Source organism: Tamandua tetradactyla, chromosome 13 (genome assembly GCF_023851605.1).
Source record: "Tamandua tetradactyla isolate mTamTet1 chromosome 13, mTamTet1.pri, whole genome shotgun sequence".
Lineage (NCBI taxonomy): Eukaryota > Metazoa > Chordata > Mammalia > Pilosa > Myrmecophagidae > Tamandua > Tamandua tetradactyla.
Window position 1 is genome coordinate 22,488,264 of NC_135339.1, and position 22,968 is coordinate 22,511,231.

Here is a 22,968-nt window from a genome sequence, read left to right on the forward strand (position 1 = left end):
GCAGGACAGAAGCCTTTTTACTCTCTTTACCACATTTAACTTATTCTCTGAATGAGTACACAATGTTTTAAACTAAGAAACTTTAAAGTGAAAACTCAACTTATTAAGAAGCGGAAAGTAGAAAGCTGTAATTCAATTTTCTACTATATCTTTACTAGAATGATACAAAGCACAGTCTATTTTTGTACAGGTGGGTTTTGTTTCCTAAAGACATGATTAGACATTCTGTTTTTATATCCATTTCTTAGATTCTAAACATGAAGACAACCCCTAAAAAGACAGAGACAGCAAAATGGTACAGGTAGTTCTCAACATTTTTCTGCCCTTAATTAGCAGAGAGAAATTACATATACTCTAATCAGTGAACATGGTGGGGGTGGAGGTGAGGGATGGAAGGAAGGAGATGGGACGCAGGGAACAACACTCTTTCCTGCCTCTAACTCTCAAAAAAGAACCTCTGACTGAGTGGAAAGAACACTACATTGAAAAAAGAAAGATTTGGGTTAATGCCCTGTTTCTGACAATTATTAGCTTTTTGCACTGGGCAAGTCATTTAATTTCTCCAATAAGGATAAAACTATTTCATAGAGTTGCCGTGGGGGAGATCATAAGATAATACATGAACAGTGCCCAGTACATTATTTAACATGTAATATATAACTCACTCCCCTCACCTGGAATGCTTCTATCCCTGTAAAATGAATAATTCAATTAGCTCAAAAAAAAAAAAAAAGGAAGGAAGGGCAATTTAAAGTTTTCATATCCTTTGAAACAATTCCACAACTAGAAATTTCCATTCAAGAAATAATCAGAGATTTATATATAAGGACATTCATTATAGTATTATTTCTATAAATACACAAACAACCATAAAATCCAAAAGAGTAGCATATATACATCAAAAAATTATAATACAACCATGGGAAAAATAGTTCAATTTAAAATTAAAGAAGACTATAATGCATAGTGTTTAATGCTCCCCACCAAATTGAAAGCATACATGTCAAAATATTACATAATACTACAGGTGATTTTTATTTTCTTCTAGGTGCTTTTCTAAAATGTCAACAATGAGCATATTATTTTTAAAGTTAGGAAAAAATATATTAGAAACAAATATATACATGTAACTTTTTAGAATGCAAGTGTAATATTCATCTAGATAGAGTTTTTACTTAAACCTTTCAGCCAATGAAGATACATGTATCTAATATTAGTTCAAAACCTACAGTGTATAAATATTTTAAAATTAAGTTAATTTAAATAATTTTTATGGCATAAATACTGACAACAGGTGGCAGGTAAGGAGGAGAAAACGGGGGTGGGGAGGACAAGAAGGACTATAAAAAAAAGTAGTAGAAATCATAGTAATAGTTTCCCTCAATCCAGCCTAAGTTGTTTAAGGAACGCACATTTGAAACAAAAACTAAAGAAAAAGTGTAAAATCCAGAAAGGCCACTCCCACCATGGGCAATGAAAAAAACGATATTATTAATTATGTTTATAGATACAAGTAAAATGCATTAGTATATTATAAATAACTACTAAGATTTGTTATAGTAGCAGCAGTATACAACTAAGAGTAATATGATGAAGGGTCTTTTATAGACTAAAACAGTTTTTACTCAATTGTGCTCCTTCCCTGATAATTAGTATAACCTCATGATTTGGCCCTAGAAAGGTCCTTGTAAAGACTGTGAACTCCAGAAACTAAGCCCAGTCATAAATGAAGTATCATACCAATGTCACAGATAGTTAAAGAAACCGAAACTTGCTGCACAGCAGCATGACGATAGAATATCCCACAAATACTTGGAAATAAGCTTTCCCCCTGAGAAGAATTAAATTAGAACACTTTCCCAGAAACCTAAAATATTATCGCAAAGTTCAAAGAATTCTAATATATCAATGTTGTGGTAGAAAGATTTGAAACAGCTTACACGTTTTCTTGGCTTTTGTAATAATAAAAAAAAGGGTGATTAAAACATATTAGAAAGGTGGTTCATTGATAGAATATTCACCTGCCATGTAAGAAACATGGGTTCAATTCCAGGTCCTACACACACACACACACACACACACACACACACACATACACACACACACACACGATATTAGAAAGGAAGAAAAGGGGGATTAAAAGTTTTAATCACCATAACAATATTTCAGACTACGGTTGGACTTAAACTTAAGAGGCTTATAAAGAAACAGATTAAGCGGAAAAACCAGGGTTACAATGAAAATAGCAAAAAGTTACAAGGTTTATGAAAATGTTTTAAATTCATATTAGTAAACTAGATCAAGATTAAAACTCAAAGGAAAGTAAAGGAAAAAGAATTATACTACATTTAAACCTAGATTCACAAAACAGAATGATATTCTTTGTATTCTTAAATATTTTTTCTTTATTCATGCTTTTTTACTTTAAAAAATATATCAGTAATTATTCAAAATGATTAGCCACATGTTTCCAATGAAGGAAATTTAAAACATTTGGTACTTGGGAGATGTCACTGCTTGCCTTTTGGGATACATCAATAAAAACAGCCCTATTTATATCGCACATCCCATTTAATTCCTAAATACTTTATAATCTGGCTCTGCCCCCATCACTCCACTGCAGTTTACTAGCTAAAGTAACCAAAGACATCCTATTGTCACATGTGTGGACCCTTTTAGGCCTTATTTTATGAGCCATTTCTGCTGCTCCTAATATTGTTGAACATTCTGTAATACATAGCTCTTACTAGATCATCCCTTCAAGTGTTCTCCATAGCCCTTAAGAGAGGACATGAGAGACATTCCAGGCTCCTCGGTAACCAATAATACTTGCTAACATATGCCAAACACATACATTAGAAATGTATGTGTTTTAATCCTCACAACCACTCTATATTATTATTCCTATATTATTCAAGAAGAAACAAAGTCTTCTACAGATTAAGCAAGATAACCAACATCACACAGTTCTAAGTGGCTCCAGGAACACACTCTTAAGTTCTACTGTACTCTTAAGTTCTATTGTAATGCAGTATTTCTTTCCACATTTGTCTCCACAATTAAACCACTAGCTCCTCAAAGTCAAGAAACCTGCCTTACGTGTACAAAGATTTTCTTTTTTCTTTTTTATGCTGGAGAGATGCAGATGCTCAAAAAATTGATCATGGTGATGAATACACAACTATGCAATGATATTGTGAGCCACTGATTGTACACCATGTACAGAATATGTGTATGTCAAGAATGTATGTTTGTTTGCTGATTACAATAAATATTAAAAAAAAAAAAAAAGGAAAGAAACTTGTCTTATTTAACTCTGTGTTCCCAGTATTTGGCACAACACTAAACAGAAAGCAGGTGCTCCAAAACTTCATGTAGAGCTGAAATGAACTATTAAAAATAAATCCATGACTAGGTGATCCTTACAAGTACCATTTTTCCAAATATCAATAAAAATCAGGTCTGAATCCCACTGAAATAAAAATAGTTATATGAAATTTTTTTAAAAATCAGGTCCGAAAGGCAAAGATACACAATGAACACCACTTTACATCTGGAGCAACATGAAAGATTCATAAATGATACTGTGTTCACTTAGTATCCATAATTTAGGTTTTATTTGAGGAAGCCCAAGAGCAATTCAGAACCAATCACTTCAAATGTGAAACAATATAAAGATTCCACTTTATTTCAATTTGTGAAAATTTAGAATTCTGAGAGAACCAGAACAACCAAAGATGATCTTTCTTTTATTATAATGCAGCTTACAAAGTAGGCAAGTAAAAAAACATATATTCAAATTCAATAGCCTTTCCAAATACCAGCAATAATCTAGAATACATTATAGAAAAAAAATTCCACAATAGCAAAAACTTTTTAAGTACCTAGAATACACCTTTTAAAAAATGCACATCTATGCAGAGATCTTTAAAACTTTACGAAAAAAAACCTAAGCTGTGTACTGTCTGAGAAGTAGACTGGTGAATGATCGTATACACTTATGATCGAATATTGTGCGGCTACAAAAAGGAACAAAGTCGTGAGGCATGCAATGATGTGAACGATCCTGTGGAACATTTGGTGAGGCAAAATAAGCCAGAAATGGAAGAACAATTACTGTATGGTCTCCTTTAGAAAATGCTTATATGAAAACAGGAGCCTAGATTGTAAGCTATTATAGCAGACAAATTTAGTCCGGAGTGGTCATTATTATTTCTGGATTTTGAGAGGCTGTTTTATATATATATATATATATATATAAAACATGGTATTTAGAGATAAGAATGAAGCTGATCATGTCGGGATTAAGGTAATTCAGAACACAGGGGTAAGGAAGATATTGTCTGTATTTTAGAACCTCACCTACTCTTTGAGACCAAAGGAAGAAAGGTTTATTTTGCCCGGAACCTAAATTTTCTGTAGCACATAATCTAACTCAACCTGTCGGAATAGCTCATTTGCACAATCGAAACACAGGGAGCTCAGAATAAGAATGAGAGGCTTTACACATGACATCCAGGGGTGAAAGTCTCCCTGGCAGACAAAACAGCATGGTACTGCCGCAAAGACACATATATCGATCAGTGAAGTTGAACTGAAATTCAGAAACATACTCTCAAACCAATAGCCTATGAACTTTTATGCAACAGTTTCATTTGTACACCATACAACCCATCCAAATGTACAAACCATGGCCGATTGACTTTGACAAGGCTTCCAAAGACTACTCACTTGAGAAAGAATACTCATTTCAACAAATGGTGTTGGGAGAACTAGACATTCATTGGCAAAACAATTAAAGAGGACCACTATCTCACACCATATAAAAAAGTTAACTCAAAATGGATCACAGACCTAAACATAAAGCCAGGACAGAAGAAAATGTAGGGAAGTGTCTTCAAAATCTGGTTATGCAACAGTTTCTTGGACTTTATGCCAAAAACTTAAGCAGCAAAAGAAAAAATAGATGAATGGGATGTCACAAAATTAAAAATTTCTGTGCTTCAAATGACTTTGCAACTAAAGTGAAAAGGCAACCTACTCAATGGAAGGAAATATTTGGAAATCATATATCCAAAAAGGGTTTAAAACCCATAACATGTAAAGAAATCTACAACTCAACAAAGAAAGGACAAACCACCCAATTTAAAAATGGGCAAAAGACTTGAAAAGATTTTTCTTCAAAGATGAAATATTAATGGCTAAAAAGAACATGAAAAGATGCATACCATCACTAGAAATTAGGGAAATGCAAATGAAAACCACAATGAGATCTCATTTCACACCCACTAGAATGGCTTATTACCAAAAAAAAAAAAAAAAAAAAACAGAAAATTAAAATTATGAGTGTTTGGAGAGGATGTAGAAAAATAGGACACCTACTCACTGTTGGTGGGAATGTAAAATGGTGCAGCCCCTATGGAAGACACTTTAGCAATTCCTTAGAAAGCTACATATAGAATTACCATATGACCCAGCAATCACATTACTAGGTATATACCCAGGGGAATTGAAAGCAGGGACTCAAACTGATGTTCACAGTGGTATATTCGCAAATGCCAAAAACGGAAGAGACCCAAGTCAACCAATGAATGGATAAACAAAATGTGGCATACACATACAATGAAATATTACACAGCTGTAAAAAAGAATGAAGTTCTGATTCATGTGACAACACAGATGAATTTTGAAGACATTATACTGAGTGAAATAAGCCAGAACACAAAATGACAAATATTTTAAGATCTCACTAATATGAACTAATTATAATAAACAAACTCATAGAATTAGAATCTAGACTATAAGGGTATAGACTGTGGTAGAGAATGCAGAGCTGATGGTTAATTTGTGCAGAATTTCTTTTTAGATTGATTATAAGGTCAGGAACTGGAAGATAGTGATGGCAGCACAGTACTGTGAATGTAAATAACAGTGCTGAATTACTTATGTGAATGGGGCCAAAGAGGAAATTTTGGGTCATGTATGTTACTAGAATGAAAGGTGAAAGATAAAACATGAGAGCAGGCCACGGTGGCTCAGCAGGCAGGAATGCTTGTCTGCGATGCCAGAGGACCCGGGTTCGATTCCCGGTGCCTGCCCATGTAAAAAAAAATAAAAAAATTAAAAAAATAAAAATAAAGATAAAACATGAGACGGTTTAACAGTGAATCATGTCATAGATGATAGACTGGAGTTAATAGGACAAGTATAAGAATATTCTTTCATGAATTGTAATAAATGTATGACACTAGTACAAAATGTTAATAACAGGCAAGTTATGCCAGCTTGAAAATATTATGTACCCCAGAAAAGCTATATTTTACTTCCAATCCAATCTTGTGGGGGCAGCCATTTCTTTTCATTTTGATTCTACACTGTAGGGTGGAAACTTGTGATTAGAGTATCTCCAGGGAGATGTGGCATACTCAATTGTGGATATGACCTTTAGATTAGATGGAGATGTGTCTCTGCCCATTCAAGGTGAGTCTTGATTTGTTTACTGGAGTCTTTTAAAAGGGAAAACATTTTAAAGTAAAAACAGAGATGCGAGCAGATGCAGACTCTTGGAGAACAGAAGTGACAGAGCCAACAGGAGACCCAGACAATTGGAGATGAAGAAAGAAAATGCCCCCACGGAAGCTGTTTGAAAAAAAAGCCAAAGACCCCAGCAGATGCCAGCCGCCTGCCTTCCCAGCTGACAGAGGTCTCCCAGACCCATCAGCCTTCTTCCAGGCATCTTTTCCTGGATGCCTTAGTTTGGACATTTTTATAGCCTTAGAACTATAAACTTGCAACTTAATGAATTCCCTTTTTAAAAGCCGCTCCATTTCTAGTATACTACATTGCAGCAACTTACAAACTCTGCATATGGGGGAAAAATTCACCCAAAGTAAACTATGAACTATTAATAGTTAATAGTACTATTTCAATATTCTTTTATCAATTGTAAACAAAGGTACCATACTAACACAAATATATAGGACTCTTTTTTACATGACTTTTTATTTTTTATAACTTTTTTCTAAATCTACAACTTCTCTAATTAAAAAACAATTTAAAATAATAAGAAACATTTTCAGATGCATTTTGGAAGAAAGAGTCAAGGATATAACAATAGGAAATTCTCTACCTTTTATGGTCAGGGTCCAAAACTTGCTTTTTATCTCCAAGTATTAATTTCAAAATCAAGGTTAAAAGTTAACATCCTCTTGATATTGTTCACATTTTAAAACTTCTCCTTTTGTATGAGACCAAAGGGAGAGATGTTTATTTGGTGCAAAATTTACATTTTGGGTAGTGCATACCAAACTTAATTTGTATGGTAATTAATTTGTAACTTAATTTGTTAGTCAGTGCCTAAGAGTCATCCCCAGAGAACCAACCTCTTTTGTTGTCAGATGTGGCCTCTCTCTCTAAGCCAACTCGGCAGCTGAACTCACTGCCTTCACTGCTCCCCAAGTGGGACATAACTCCCAGGGTGTAAATCTCCCTGGCAAAGTGGGGCAGAACTCCAGGATGAGCCGGGACCTGGCATCATGGGATTGAGAAAGTCTTTGTGATCAAAAGGGGGAAGAGAGAAATGAGACAAAATAAAGTTTCAGTGGCTGAGAGATTTCAAACAGAGTCAAGAGGTTATCCTGGAGGGATATAGATATCCCTTTTTAGTTTATGGTTTATTAGAGTGGCTGGAGGGAAGTACCTGAAAACTGTTGAGCTGTGTTCCAGTAGCCTGATTCCTGAAGATGACTGTATAACAATGTGACTGTGTGATTGTGAAAACCTTGTGTCTGATGCTCCTTTTACCCAGGGTATGGACAGACAAGTAAAATTAAAATATGGATAAAGAATAAGTAAATAATAGGGGGGACAAAGGGTAAAATAAATTGGGTAGATGGAAATACTAGTGGCAATGAGGGGGTGGGGTAAGGTATGATATATATGAGTTTTTTCTTTTTTCTTTTTATTTCTTTTTCTGGATTGATGCAAGTGTTCTAAAATATGATCATGGTGATAAATACATAAGCACGTGATGATACTGTGAGCCACTGATTGTTCACCATGCGTGGAATGTGTGTGTGTGAAGATTTAGCAATAAAAATATTTTTTAAAAATTCTTCTGTTGGTCATTTAGGATCAGCTGTTAGTAAAATAAAGAAGCTACCTGAGTTTCTAGTAGTAGTCAGCACTCAGCTGCAAGAACAAAATCATTCTGATGCCATTTATGTGAAATTTTGAAATCATTCAACCCAAACATAGTATTGATGAAAAAGAGCAAACTACATAAACATTTATCTCTAAGCTACGTATGCTCAAGACATGCCTGAAACCATTGTTCACCAAAATAGTAACAGTACTTTTACCTATAATAAAATTTCAAATTCTTTTTTACTTTTTTTTTTATATTTTTCTACGTTAATTTTTTTTTTGAATAATGATTATGAATTGGTAATTTACCAGACAAAACATCTTATATTAAGTAAATAAAGGAGATCTAACCTCAAACTCATGAATTTATAATCAACCAATTTTACTTTTTGTTCATAAGTGCTTTCTTGAGGTATAACCGACAAACAATAAACTGCATATATTTAAAGCGTTCAATTTGAGAGTTCTGATGCATTTATATGCCTGTAAAATCATCACCACAATCAAAGTAATAAACACATCCCTAAAAGCTTCCTGCTGACCCTTTGGAATCTCTCCTTTCCCACCTCCACCAAACCCTGGTCCCACTCACATGTAACTAATGATCTACTTTCTGTCACTATAGATGAACTTGCATTTTCTAGAACTTCATATAAATGGAATCACACAATATACACTATTTTTTTCTAGCTTCTTTTACACAGCACAATTATTCTGAGTTTCATCCAATTACTACCTCACTCCCTTTTCACTGCTGACTAGTATTCCATTGCATGGATAAACAATTTGTTTAAGAAATCACCTATTGACGGACACTGGTAGTTTCCAGTTTTTGGCTATTACAAAGATACTGTGAACATTCATTAATAAGTCTTGGATGTATGCTTTCATTTCTCCTGGCTACTCAAGAACAGAATGACTGGATCAAATAATAGATGTGTGGTTAACCTGTTAACAAGTTTAAATTTCCTGAGTTTTCTTCCAATTCAAGGTGACAGACAATAAACTCAATTGAAAATTTTTCATTAGTTTTTCTTCAGGTTTAAGTTTCATGGCACATCTGAAGAGTCTAATACTTACTTATCAAGGAAATCCTTGTCCACTACAGCAGAGATGTCCAGAAGAGGATTTCCCATTCCAAAAAGAATATTTTCACTAAAAAAAGAAGACAAAGTATAAGCACATATTAGAAATAACTCGGAAAGTAAGTCAATGTGTAAAATGGACACAAATAACAAAAATAAATACAATCAATCTCAATTTATTAAAATTTTTATTTGCCATTATATATAGGACATTTTAGATGTAACCCAAAGTCAATTAGAAAAGACGAATGACTTAAATTGTATGGAATAAAATATAACCAAAGAAGAAACCAGATCATGGGATTTTTTTTCATACTCTTTAGCAGCTAAAGATTTAAGCTAATTAATTTCAGTGTTCCATTACAACAAAGTTTCATGCTTAACATGATGAATTACTATCTTTCTCTCTACCAGGTAAGAAACTTGACTACTGAAAGTTACCAGAGAGCATGCAACAAGTCTTAGAGAAGCCATATGAGTGTCCCCACCCTTGATAAACTGAGTAGCAGTGGTGGGACCTTCACAACAGGTATCATAGGTGATATAATTTTCAAGCAAAGGATTTCAGGATTCTCCACTGTAAGTAAACCACAGACAACAAATCAATCTCACAGCATTTAAAACCAGAATACCACAGTTGGAAGGTAGTTTTACAGTTTGAGAAAGTCTACTTTCCATAACTGATCTCAGTGTTTTAGTTTCCTAGCCTCTAAAATAGATACCTTGCAATGGGTTGGCTAAAACAACGGAAATTTATTGGCTTACAATTTTAAGACTAGAAAGTCCAAAATTAAAAGTGTCAGCAAGGCAATGCAATTTTCCCCAAACCCGCATTCTGAAGCTGGTTGCCAGAGATCTGGGGCCCTTGGCTTCTCTGTCACATGTTAGCATCTTCACCTATCTCTTCCGGGTTCTGCTGACCTCAGGCTTCTGGATGTTCCCTGTGGCTTCTCCTCCTGTGTCCAATTTCCTTGGCTTAGAACTTAAGCATTCATTTTGGGGACACCTTAACCAAAAACATCTTCATTTGTTTTTACAAATGGTTTCACACTCATAGGACCAAAGTTTGGGACATGAATATGCCTTTCGTGGGGGACATGATTCAATCCTCCACAATCTATCCTCTGGACTACATAAAGGCATATTCTTCCCACATGTAAATACATTCATTACACCACAACATTCCAAAAGGCTTATGCCATTTTAGAACAATGCTAAATATAAAGTCTTATCAAAACCAGTTATGGATATGGTCCTTCTTGAGGTAAAATTCCTCTCCATCTCCGGACCTAAAAAACAAGTTAACTGCTTGCAATATACAAGGGTAGAACAAGCATAGGATAAACAGTCCCATTCAAGAAGGAAAACAGGGGTCACAAGTTTGAAACCAAGCAGGGATTTTAGATGTATATTTCAAGGTCTGTGATCTCAAAGTCTGAAAATTATCTATGGATCAATGTTTTGTCCTCGGGGCCTTTTGGAGAAGTAGTTCCACTGGTTCCAAGCACTTGCCCAATGACCATGTGCTCCTTCCCCACCCCAACACTGGGATGAAAACCCCACATTCTCCAAGCATGTGAATGGTGGCCCGGCTCTCTGCAAACACAGAGGCAGAGGTTCCACCATCACCAAGTATTGGCACGCTCCCTAAAAAACGGTGCACAAGGCCTATCCCCAGAGCAGATGGTTGGCTCCCTTAACCACAGAGTAGGACCTGCTCCTGTTGGTGGCCTGCTGCTTTTTCTTTTTTTTTTTTTTTAACATTTTTTATTGTGAAATATGATATATACAAAAAGTAAAAAAAAAAAAAATTATTTAAAAAGGAGCAATAATTTTCAGAGTACACTTAAACACGTAGTTACATAACAGATTTCAAAGTCTGATATAGGTTACCATTCCACAACTTCAGTTTTACTATCTAGCTGCTCCAAAACACCAGAGGCCAAAAGAAGCATCAATATAATGATTTAGCAGCCATACTCATCTGTTAAATCCTATCTTTTCTATTACAATTTCTCCATCTCCTTTGATCTTACTCCCAATCTATAGGGGTCTTTGGGGTATGCCCATTCTAAATTTTTCATGTTGGAAAAGGGGTATTGACTATATAGGATATGGGTTTAGAATTAGTTGATATTCTTGGAGAGGCTGGTCCCTCTGAGTTAACAAGAATGATACCAATTGGGGTTTGGGAAACCATGGCATTTAGCAATATCCAGTTGAAGTTAACATAAGAGTAGCCTCCAGAATACCCTCTCAGCTCCATTTGAACTCTCTTAGCCATTGATACCTTAATTTTGCTACATTTAATTTCTCCCTTCTGTTTCAAAATGTGCTGTCGATCCCACAGTGCCACAGCCAGGCTCATTTCTGGGAATCATGTCTCACGTTTTAGGGAGATTTTGACCCCTGATGTCCTGTACCATGTTCAGTGGAGAGGAGGGAAGAGTAGTAATTTTCTTTGAAGAGTTGGGTTTAGAGAGAGGCTAATATGAGGAACAAAAGAGATTTTCTGGAACCAACTCTTAGGGATATTTTTAAGTACTCTTAGCTTCCCTGCTACAAAAATGAGTTTCATAGAGGCAGTCCTTAAAATCAAGGGCTTAACAACTCTGCAAGTGAAATCACTGCCCTCTCCACTACACTGGACATGACATCCAGGGGTCAAAGTCTTCTTGGTGGCATGGGAGATGTCTTCCCGAGATGAGTCTGGTCCTGGCACTGTGCAATCAACAATTGCATCCTGACCAAAAGGGGGAAAAGACTGAGACAGTTCAAATAGACTCAAGAGGCTACTCTGTAGTTCACTCTAACACAAACTTCAGTTAGACATTGCTACCTATCATAACTTGCCAAACCCCAACCAAAACCATTCCAGCCAATCCTAAAGAACACCCAGAGCAATATATAAAATTCTACAAAAGTTCCATGCAGTAGGGGTAACTTCTCAGAAATCTACAACTTCCAGATGGATCCTTGGACCAGATAAGTCCTGAAATCTAGAGAGGCCAGCCTCTCCAGTACATCAACTAGTTCAATCTCCCTACTGCATATTATCGACAGCCCCTTCCAACATGAAAAAGTTAGAATGGGTACAGCCCAAATACCCCTAAAGAGTGTGATAGAAAGATCAAAGTGATGGTGGAGTTATACAGAGAAGGTAGGGTTTAACAAACGAATATGATTGTTGAATCACTATAATGAAATTTCTTTTAGTCTCCAGTATCTTAGAGCAGCTAGAAGTAAAAACCTAAAATTGTACAATTGTAACCCATACTAAACTCTGAAATCTGCTCTACAACTAATTGTTGTGCTGTGCTTTGAAATTTATTTTTTTGTATATATGTTATCTTTCAAAAAAAATTTTTTTAAGCTGATTATGATGACAAAAAAATATTTATTCCTTCTAGCCTCCTATGTTCTCAGGAAAAATCTGAGAGGATGGTATGGTAGCCCATGACAAACTCTGGGAACCATTCTGTAACTTCTTGTTGAAGAATGCTTTGAAAAATATTGCTTTTTTTCCTTCCTTTGCCTTGTTTATATATGTCATATTATACAATTTTAAAAGGTAAAAAAATAAACAAGGGCTTACCCTATTTTCTTGGGAAATCCTAATGTTTGAGAGAGGACCACGGGTTTTCCAGGCGGTAAAGTTTAGTAGTTCCATATTTTTCTCAGTCACTCAAGGGACTCTACCAATACTTTCTAATTATCAGTCCTCCATAATCTGGGATACATCAGGTATTATACTAAGCAATACAGAATTGTAAGACCTCATTTTCATTCTGGGCTCCGTGTGTGTGGGTTGTTTTAATGAGCTTTCCAGGCAGGTTGATTTAGATTGAGCTTTACAGAAGATGTAGGCTTTAGATACAATAAACCTTTCTGTCTTTGGTCTCATGCAATAGGTGAACCTCTAGAATACATACACTATCAGCCTTTGCCTTTTATTCTGATTGAACTTAGTCCCAAGCAGATTGGCTTCATTTTTATCTCTAATTGAAGCCTGATTCTTTTCAGTTACTTTAACAATTGCTATACTGTTGCAATGTTGACTTTCAGAGCTGCAGAATTCCAGCTCTGAATATTAGATGCCCCAGGGGTATACAACATTCCAGAAAAATACCAGTTTATACATATATAGCTCAGAATCTAGAAATGCACTTACAACACAGGACAGTGTGACTGCTATAAGAGCTTACAATTTAGGCTTCAGTTTTCTTATATGTATTTTTTAAAAAAGACCATACTATATTTGTTCTTTTGTTTCTGGTTTATTTTGTACAGCACAACATCCCCAACATACATCCACTTTATTGCATACCTCATGACTTCATTCCTTTTTGTAGTAACAACAATATCCCATATGTATACATCACAGTTCACCATGCTTCTTCTCAATCATTGTGCCCTTTGGCCCCTCCATATATTGAGCTTCACAGATAATTTCAAAAGTAAACAATCTATTTCTACAGTGCCCTCCTTTGGCTGTACAATCAACAGCACTCTCAATTCTGGAGCTTTAATTGGCCCAAAGAGATAAAGAATGGATAAATAAGGCCTCATCAAGTATCAAATCTAAACTCCCCCTACCTTTTGTCCCTCGCCCCTCAACCCCCGCCAATTATTAGCCCAACATTTCTGTGGTACTTAAGATGTCTTCCTTTTAACTATAGGCCATAACATGCAATATCAGTTTCCCCCTAGAAATCTCTATTATTAACTCTTTATACAAGAGCAAACTTTTGACATAGTTCATGCAAGAATTTATCTATAATTGTAGAATTAATCAGTGGGATACATGGCTCTATGCAACCACTTTCAATTGTAGTCACCTTCAATATGGCAATATTACTTATTATCCCCATTAATAAACTTCCGTCATTTCTATCTGTTTCCTTACATTTAAGTTCAATTTCAATGGGTAACTATTCACCTATCTCTAGCTCCTGCATATCTCTAAGTCTCCTATAATCTACATTATAAACCAATGAGTTTATCTTTACCAGAGTCATAACAGCAAAATCAAACAGTACCTATTCTTCTGTGTCTGGCTTATTTCACTCAGCATTATGTCCTCAAGGTTCATCCATCTTGTCATATGCTTTGGGACCTTAGTTCATCTTATTGACACATAATATTCCATCATACGCTGTTCTAGTTTGCTAGCTGCTGGAATGCAACGCACCAGAAATGGAATGGCTTTTAAAAAGGGAAATTTAATGAGTTGCTAGTTTATAGTTCCAAGGCCGAGAAAATGTCCCAATCAAAACAAGTCTATAGAAATGTCCAATTTAAGGCATTCGGGGAAAGATACTTGGTTCAAGAAGGCCAGCGACATTCAACGTTTTTCTCTCAGCTGGAAGGGCACATGGCGAACAGGCTCAGGGTTCTTCTCTCATCTGGAAGGGCATATGGCAACCATGGCATCATCTGCTAGCTTCTCCTGGCTTCCTGTTTCATGAAGCTCCCCAGGAGGCATCTCCCTTCTTCATCTCCAGGGTCGCTGGCAGGTGGACTTCAGCTTCTTGTGGCTATATCATTCTGCTCTGCTCTCTCTGAATCTCTCATTCTCCAAAATACTTCCTCTTTTATAGGACTCCAATAAACCAATCAAGACCCACCCAAATGGGTGGAGACATGTCGTCCCCTAATCCAGTTTACCAACCGCTCTTGACTAAATCACATGATCCAGGGAGATGATCTGATTATAGTTTCAAGCATACAGTATTGAATAGAGATTATTCTACCTTTATGAAATGATATTTTGATTAAAACATGGCTTTTCTAAGGGGCATACTTCCTTTCAAACCAGCACATTCCACTCTCTGGCCCCTAAAAAAGACATGTTTTTTCCATATACAAATTCATTAATTTCATAACAACATCAGAAACCTTAAACCTTTCAGTAGCAATACAAATGGAGTACAAAATTAAAGACAGTATAAAATCTCATCAAGTCAGTTACAGGCATGGTCTGTCCTAAGGCAAAATTTTCTACATTGCTCTGGACCTTTGAAAATTCATAATAAGTTATTTGCTGCCAACATACAAAGGAGGAATATTCATAGGATACAAATACACATTTCCATAGGGAGGAAGGAACACAGGGGTCACCGAACCCATACACTTTCGAAAAACTGCAGGGCAAAGTCCATTAGTTTTTCAAAGTCTGAGAGTCATTTATCCTCAGGGCTCTAGAAAGCGGCAGTCCCACCCTTTCCAAGGGCCTACACAGAGGCCTGCCTCTCTCCAAATGCAACTTTGGGGGATATTGGGAAGACCACCTTTCCCTCGGCTCCACCCTCTCCAAGCACTGGGGCCACACCTAGACTCTCTGCCATCTCCAGGGCACACATTCAACCCCTCCATGTGGTGGCAGCCAGGTTCTCCCCAACCCCAAGGAATGTGCTTCACCCTTTCCAAGGCCTGAGGCGGCATGACTCTTCCACTGCAATGAGGTGGAAGGCCCATCCTCTGACTTTGGGGCAAACTCACCCTCTCCACAGGCTTGGGTGGGTCCGCTCTCCTGGCCCAAGGCTTCTTGACTTCAGACCTCAGTCTCCATGGTTTTGCCTCTGAAGTTATTTTTCCTCCAATGTGTCCCTTCTCTGGACCCCTCAGTCCAGACTGGCAGCGGCTCTGTTTATACAGGTCTCACAGCACTCTCGTCGGCTTTCTATGCAGTAGTGTTGGATCATGCCCATCAGACATAAGGAGTATCCACAAATCCTTCCTGGATAACTCCATGTTCGATCCTGACTTTCTCTGAAATGGCTGACTGGTTCCACATTTGGTTAAATCCTCACACAGGGCACTATTCTCTGGGGTCTCCTTTCCTGGAAGCCCAGAATTTTCTAGGACATGAATTTCTGCTTTCTTTGTACCCAAGAGTTCACTTTTCAGCTTATCTCTCCCCAGTCGCATTTCATTATAGGCTGCAAGGAAAAACCAGGCTGCATTTTCCACATTTAATTTGGAGATCTCTTCTGCTAAATATCCAAGCTCATAGCTTTTAAAATCTGCCTTCCAGCCAAAGCCACTAGTCAATTCTGCCAGATCATCTGCCATTTTAAAACAAGGGTCGCCTGCCTTCCAGTCTCTAATAACATGGGCCTCATCTCGTCTAAAGCCTGGTCAGAGGTATCTTTAGAGTATACATTCTACCAACAGTCTCTTCAAAGCATTTTAGGCCTTCTCTATTAAGCTTTTCACAACTCTTCGAGAATCTTCCCCTTATCCATTTAAAAAGCTGTCCCAACATGTTTGGTATTTGCAAACCGCAGCAGCAGAACCCCACTCTCCAGTACCAAAATCTGTACCCAAGAGTTCAGTTTGCATTCCAGCAGCTAGCAAACTAGAACATACGTATATACCACATTTTGTTTATCCAGTCATCTGTTGACGGTCACTTAGATTGTCCCATCTTTTGGCAATTACAAACAGTGCTGCTATAACATCGGTGTGCAATGGTATTGCCGGGTCACAGGGCAACTCAATAGTTTTCTGAGGAACTGCCAAACTGTTTTCCACAGCTGCACCATTATATAGTCCCACCAACAGTGAATAAGTGTTTCAATTTCTCCACATCCTCTTCAACACTTGTAGTATTCTGTTTGTATAATAGCAGCCACTCTTATAGGTGTGAGGTGATCTCATTGTCTTGATTTACATTTAAGCATCTTTTTATGTGCTTTTTAGCCATCCGTATTTGCTCCTCAGAGAAATGTCTATTCATATCCTTTGCCCATTTTAAAATTGGGTTATTCGTTCTTTTGTTATTAAGCTGTATAATTTCTTTATATACACAGGATATCAAACCTTTATCTGATAGGTGACTTCCAAATATTTTCTCCCATTGAACTGGCTGACTCTTTACCTTTTTGACAAAGTCCTTTGAGGTACAGGAGCATTTGATTTTGAGGCGTTCCCATTCATTTATTTTTTCTTTCACTGCGTGTACTCTGGGTGGAAAATTTAAGAAGCAACCTCCTATTACTAGATCTTGAAGTTGTTTCCCTATATTTTCTTCTAGGAGTTTCATGGTATTGGCCCTTATATTTAGGTTTTTGATCCATTTTGAATCAATTTTTGAATAGGGAATAGTGGTCCATTCTCTGGGCTACTGATACCCAGCTCTCCTATGCCCATTACTGAAAAGACTATTTTGTCCCAGTTCAGTGGATTTGGGGACCTTATTGAAGATCAACCAACCATAGATGTGGTGGTCTATCTCCACACTCTAGATTCAGTTCCATTGATCAATACTCTATATTTATGCCAATATCATGCTGTTTTGACCACTGTGGCTTTACAATAAGTTTTAAAGTCAGGAATTAGTAGTTCTCCCTCTTCAGTTCTTTTTTATGATATTTTTAGCTATTTGAGGTCTCTTTTTCTTCCAAATAAATTTGATAACAAGCTTTTCCAAGTCTTCAATGTAGGTTGTCAGAACTTTGATCGGAATTGCATTGAATCTGTAGATCAATTTGGGTAGAACTGACATCTTAACGACATTCAACCTTCTTAACCATGAGCACGGATTCTCTGTTCATCTATTTAGATCTTCTTTGATCTATTTTAACAATGTCTTATAGTTTTCTGCATATAAATCCTTAACATCTCTGGTTATGCTTGTTCCTAGATATTTGATTCTTTTGCTACGGTGAATGGAATTATTCCCTTAATTGTCTCCTCAGGTCTTTGCTTGTGTATAGAAACATTACTGATTGTTATATATTAATCTTGTATCCTGCCACTTTGCTGATTTTATTAGTTCAAGTAGCTTTGTCATAGATTTCTCAAGTATAGGATCACTTCATCTGAAGGTAATCAAAGTTTTACTTCTTTCTTTTCTATTTGGATGCCTTTTATTCCTTTCTCCTGCTTGATTACTCTTAGCTAAAACTTCTAGTACAATGTTAACTAATAGCAGTGACAAATGCATTGTCTTGTTACCGATCTTAGGGGGCATGGTTTCAATCTCTCAACATTAAGTATGATGCTAGCTATCGGTTTTCATATATGCCCTTTATGATATTGAGAACGTTTTCTTCAATTCCTACCTTTTGAAGTTTTGTTTATTTTTGATGCTGTATGGCAGGGGTCACATTTCATTCTTTTTCCATGAAAGTATCCTGTTATTGCAGCATTTGTTGAATTTTTTTGTTTGTTTTTCTTTCTTTCTTTGCTTGCTTGCTTGTTTTGGGGAAGTACATGGTCCAGGAATTGAGCCCAGATCTCCCGCAAGGAAGGTAAGGATTCTACCAATGAACTATCCTTGTACCCATTAACTGAGATGATCATGTGATTTTTCCCTTTTGATTTGTTAATGTTTACATTGATTGATTTTCTTATACCGAACCACCCTTGCATTCCTCATATAAACCCCATTTGATTGTGATACACAATTCTTTTAAAATAGCATTAGATTCAGGCAGGCATACAGCCCTAGCAGGGATGGGAAGCCAGTGGCTGCAGTGGCGGGAAGGTGGAAGCTGCCCATTTCTTAACTGTCACTCCTCCTGGCTGACACACAGGCTGTAAGGCCTGGGTCATGTTGGGCTGCACTGTGCAGGGCTCCCCAGGAAGCGGACAGACTGGAGATGCAGGAGTACATCATGACTGTTAGTGAGGCTTTCTGATCTTGGAGAGGTGATTCATCTTTGGGGAATTAAACAGCACATGGTACATGTGAAGATCTCTTGGCACTTTAATGTGGAAATCATTGATCACCTTGCTCTTTGTGCCTATTCTGTGCTGGCAAGGGAGAGTGCCCAAATGAACCAGGTATCACAGCAACTCAGTACTCCAAGAGTGAAAAGAGTAAGTGTTATCCATTCTCAGGCACGTGGCAATGGCTTAGAGGAGGTTCCTCAGTTGGTGCCCACTGGCTCTGGTAGAGGAGGCAAAGCTGTGCCTCCCAGTAAGCAGAGCAAAAAGAGCTCACCCATGGATTGAAACAGCAACAAATGTCATCAATGCAGAGAAAACAACAACATGGCTGGGGAAAAGAGCTCATTGAAAAGCAAGCCGAAAGCAGAAGATAAACTACAGAAAGTAAATCAGCTAAAAAAAAAAGAGAATGAACAGTTGGAAGCAAAAATTAAATTGCTGATAAAGGAATGAAGTGCACCCATGAGCACTGAAAATACAGCAAAGTCCAATAATACAGGACAGTAGACCTCACCTTTTTCAAACTTCACAACTTGTGGCTTGAACATTAAAGGTATGACCTTTTACATCACTCATATCAATGGCTGAATGTTGTCTTGTTCCATTATTCAAAGATCCATTGAAAACTGTTTTCTAAGATGAGCACTGAAGAGTTCATTAGCTAAAAATGTTAGCTGTGTAATTTGAATATGTGGTTTTAAATTATATGGATTTTTGGTGGAGATCAAAAACCAAACATTTTTAAAGTATGTGGTAAAAAATATATATATATCCTAGACCTTGAAGTTCTTGATAAATCTTGACTTCCCAAGAAATGCTTTTTCAGGTGGACAAAAGGAATAGGAACTGGCAGGTTATACAGAAGGTTCCTGAGTTTTAATGGATATGATTCATTGGATTAAGAACAGTTGAATACCATCTACATTAACATATTTATTATTTTTTCCTAAACTATGTATTAAAAACCCTTAGGACAACAGAAAACAATCACTCTGTAATTTGGAATGATTTTATGTATGACACAATCACTATTTTAGCATGAGTAATGTCTTCCCCAACAATTACAAGTTGATTTTTAATAGTGATACCTGGTTAAGTAAAGAGCTCTCACTGCATTTTAAAGGCAGATGCAGTCAGTTGATTTAAAGATAATAACATTTAGGAAGCAAATAGATTTTGTTTTTTGTTTTTATAAAAATATAACCTGTTAGAATTATACTTTTGGGGTGCCTTTGGATTATTAGATTGGCATTTTTTTTCCTGAAAAAATCTCAGTAGTTTAGATAAACTCACATACCAAAATTTCAGTTTCTGCTGATGTCAGTAAAATAAGCATTTTTTTTTATACCATTTCATAGCCAGGTCAGTAAACAAAATGTCGTAACAGTTTGACCAGACAAGCTACTGATTAGGATTTGGAATATTAATTCAGGTAGTTTCTACCATATTCAAAGTAACTGTCATGTGGCTATGATTTCTAAAGGCAAGCTTTTTTGTAAGGATGATATTGGTTTGATCGTATCAAACTGATGATTAGAAAAATGTATCATTCACGTCATGCCATCTCCAAAAATGTGGGAAAAAAAAAAACTTGAAAGTGTAAGGTTTTAACCTTGAATTTATTTCACTTAAATACACCTTTCTGTTTTGTTTTTGTGGCTTTTCTTTTCCTAGTGGCTCTTCTTCCAGACTTTTTGTATCACTGCTTCCATTTTTTTCATTTGTATGCTTTTATGACTCATAAGGTATTTAAGAAAGGAAGTACTGATAAAACTCAGGATATTAATATTTTTGTTGAGACTCAAAAAATGCCAATCACTAAAGTAAGGGATCTCTAGAGTCTAGCTTATGTATCAATTTGGTAGCTTTGATTGACCTTATTAACTGTACAGGTTTTTTGTTGTTGTTTCTTTAAGCACATTTCTAGCTCATATTTGTTGGCTTTTTTGCATTTTTTTGTGTGTGCCTGGGTTGATGATAAAAGACTATGGTAACTCTGGTTTAAAAATTTGTATCACTAGGTATCTCGTTTACATATGGTAATTTTTAGCCACATTGCTTGTCATACTAGGACTTGGGACACTGCAACCAGAATGAAATTCAGTGTAATTCATGTTGCATCCTCGGATTGGTGGCAGAGTGCTAACTGTGCTGTTTTCCTAGGCAGAGGACAACCTGACAGTATCCTATAACTCAGCAAAGCCATTATTAGGGCTGGGAGCCCCTTGTGACTATAAGTCAGGAGCCTATATTATCCCATATGAGATGCTGTCTAGGAAGGTTAATTCCCTATAGAGCCAGGAAACAGATGGGGGTTTCTGTCCAACACCAGTTTACTTTGGTGGGAGTACTGGTCTACTTTAAAGGTTGGTAAGTGTTTGAATAGCTTACCCACAGAGTCCTACTGAATCTTCAATAGCTCACTGATGTTATATAATGAGCCTAATTTGAGATGCTATTGGCATACCTTAAGCAACTATCATATGTAGTTGTTAGTGGCATTTTATCTCTTATTCACTAAAAATGCTCTTTCAGGAATTGATGTCCTTATGGAATTTATGGTTACCAATGATATGAATTGAGTCAACTATCTTAAAAAGGAAGCTTTAGAGAAACTATCCAGATGTGTACTCAATATTTCATCAAGACACAAGATTGGAACTTTTTATTTCAAGCTTTTATCTATCCAAATCAAAACTTAAGCATAAACAATAAGTTAGTTATGCATACAACAAAAATGTTAGCCAGTGTCTTGACTAACTTACTGAACTGGCTAAAAATTAAAGCTTTTAGCTTAGTAGATATATCAGCATAAAATTGAGGAAAACTAGAGAATAATTTAGAGCTTTGGAAATTGTAAAATGATGTAACTTTTATAATATGCATTATCTCTGAATCATTAGGATTTGATCTGCCTTTGTGGGCAGTTCCAGTGGTTTAGTAACGAGGTTTTGCTATAAATCTAGCTGCATCAGAGTCTCCTGGGATCAATGCTTTTTGACTGGTTTTAGCTGCAGATGTTAAGATGAGTACAGCTCTTCCTGCTGTCTGGCTCCTGTGGACTTTCTTACTAAGAAGTAGTAAGATTTAATAAATTAAGACCTGATTTTTTAAATTCAGGTGATGAGTGTGAAATTCTCAAATTTACACTGTTAGAAATAGGTGCAATTTAATAGTTGATATTAAAAGAAAAACCAGCTGCTTTTGATATTTCTTAATATCCATTAGAGGACTTGAAACCTTGTACTTAACTTTTATTACTAGGTGTGCTTTCTGATGCCTTAGAAATAGAGAAATTTGTTTTTCCGTTTGATAAAAGTTAGGAAGGAAAAAACCTACTCTACAGCTATTAGATCTGCCTCTCAGAAAAAAATAGTAATGGTTTTTTTTATTCCTGCCTTTCCTCAGTTTGTGAGATTACTCTGTTTTTTTTTCAAACATAACTTTACTTTTCAATGAGTTTGAAATTAAGAAAAAAACACTTTGGAACCAAAAAAAAAAAATGTCATTGGATTCAACCTGCTAGTATTTCATTCAGATTCTTTGCATCTGTGTCTGTTAGAGAGACTGATTTGTAGTTTTCCTTTCTTGTGTCCATCACATTTTGGTACTGGAATGAGGTTAGCTTCATAAGAACAGTGAGGTAGCATTCCTTTTTCATCAGTTTTTTTGAAGAGTTTGAGCAGAACTAGTGTTAGTTCTTTTGGAATACTTGATACAACTCCCCTGGCCCTAGGCTTTTCTTCCATAGGAAGATCTGAGATAATTAATTGAATCTCTTCACTTGTAATGGTCTTTTGAGATCTTCTATTTCCACTTGAGTCAGTGTAGGTAGTTAGTGTGTTTCTCGGAATTTGTCCTTTACATCTAAGTTGTCTAATCTGTTGATATATAGTTGCTGATAGAATCCTCTTACGATTTTTAAAATTTCTTTAGGGTCCATTTTTAAATTTCCTCTTTCATTTCTTATTTTGTTTATTTGTATCCTCTCTTTTCCTTTGTCAGCATCGATGTCAACATCGATTTTATTGATTTTTCTCAAATAACCAATCTTTGGTTT

At 36.3% G+C, this 22,968-nt stretch overlaps 1 protein-coding gene across 4 annotated transcripts in view; it reads right to left on the reverse strand.

Moving 5' to 3' along the window:
- Positions 1 to 22,968, reverse strand: part of ADK (adenosine kinase) — a 626,273-nt gene that overhangs the window by 567,836 nt on the left and 35,469 nt on the right. For all 4 annotated transcript variants that reach the window (XM_077124867.1, XM_077124866.1, XM_077124868.1 and 1 more), the window contains exon 2: positions 9,226 to 9,300. In XM_077124867.1, coding sequence (XP_076980982.1) covers positions 9,226 to 9,300 — 75 coding nt within the window. The remainder of the gene's footprint in view (positions 1 to 9,225; positions 9,301 to 22,968) is intronic.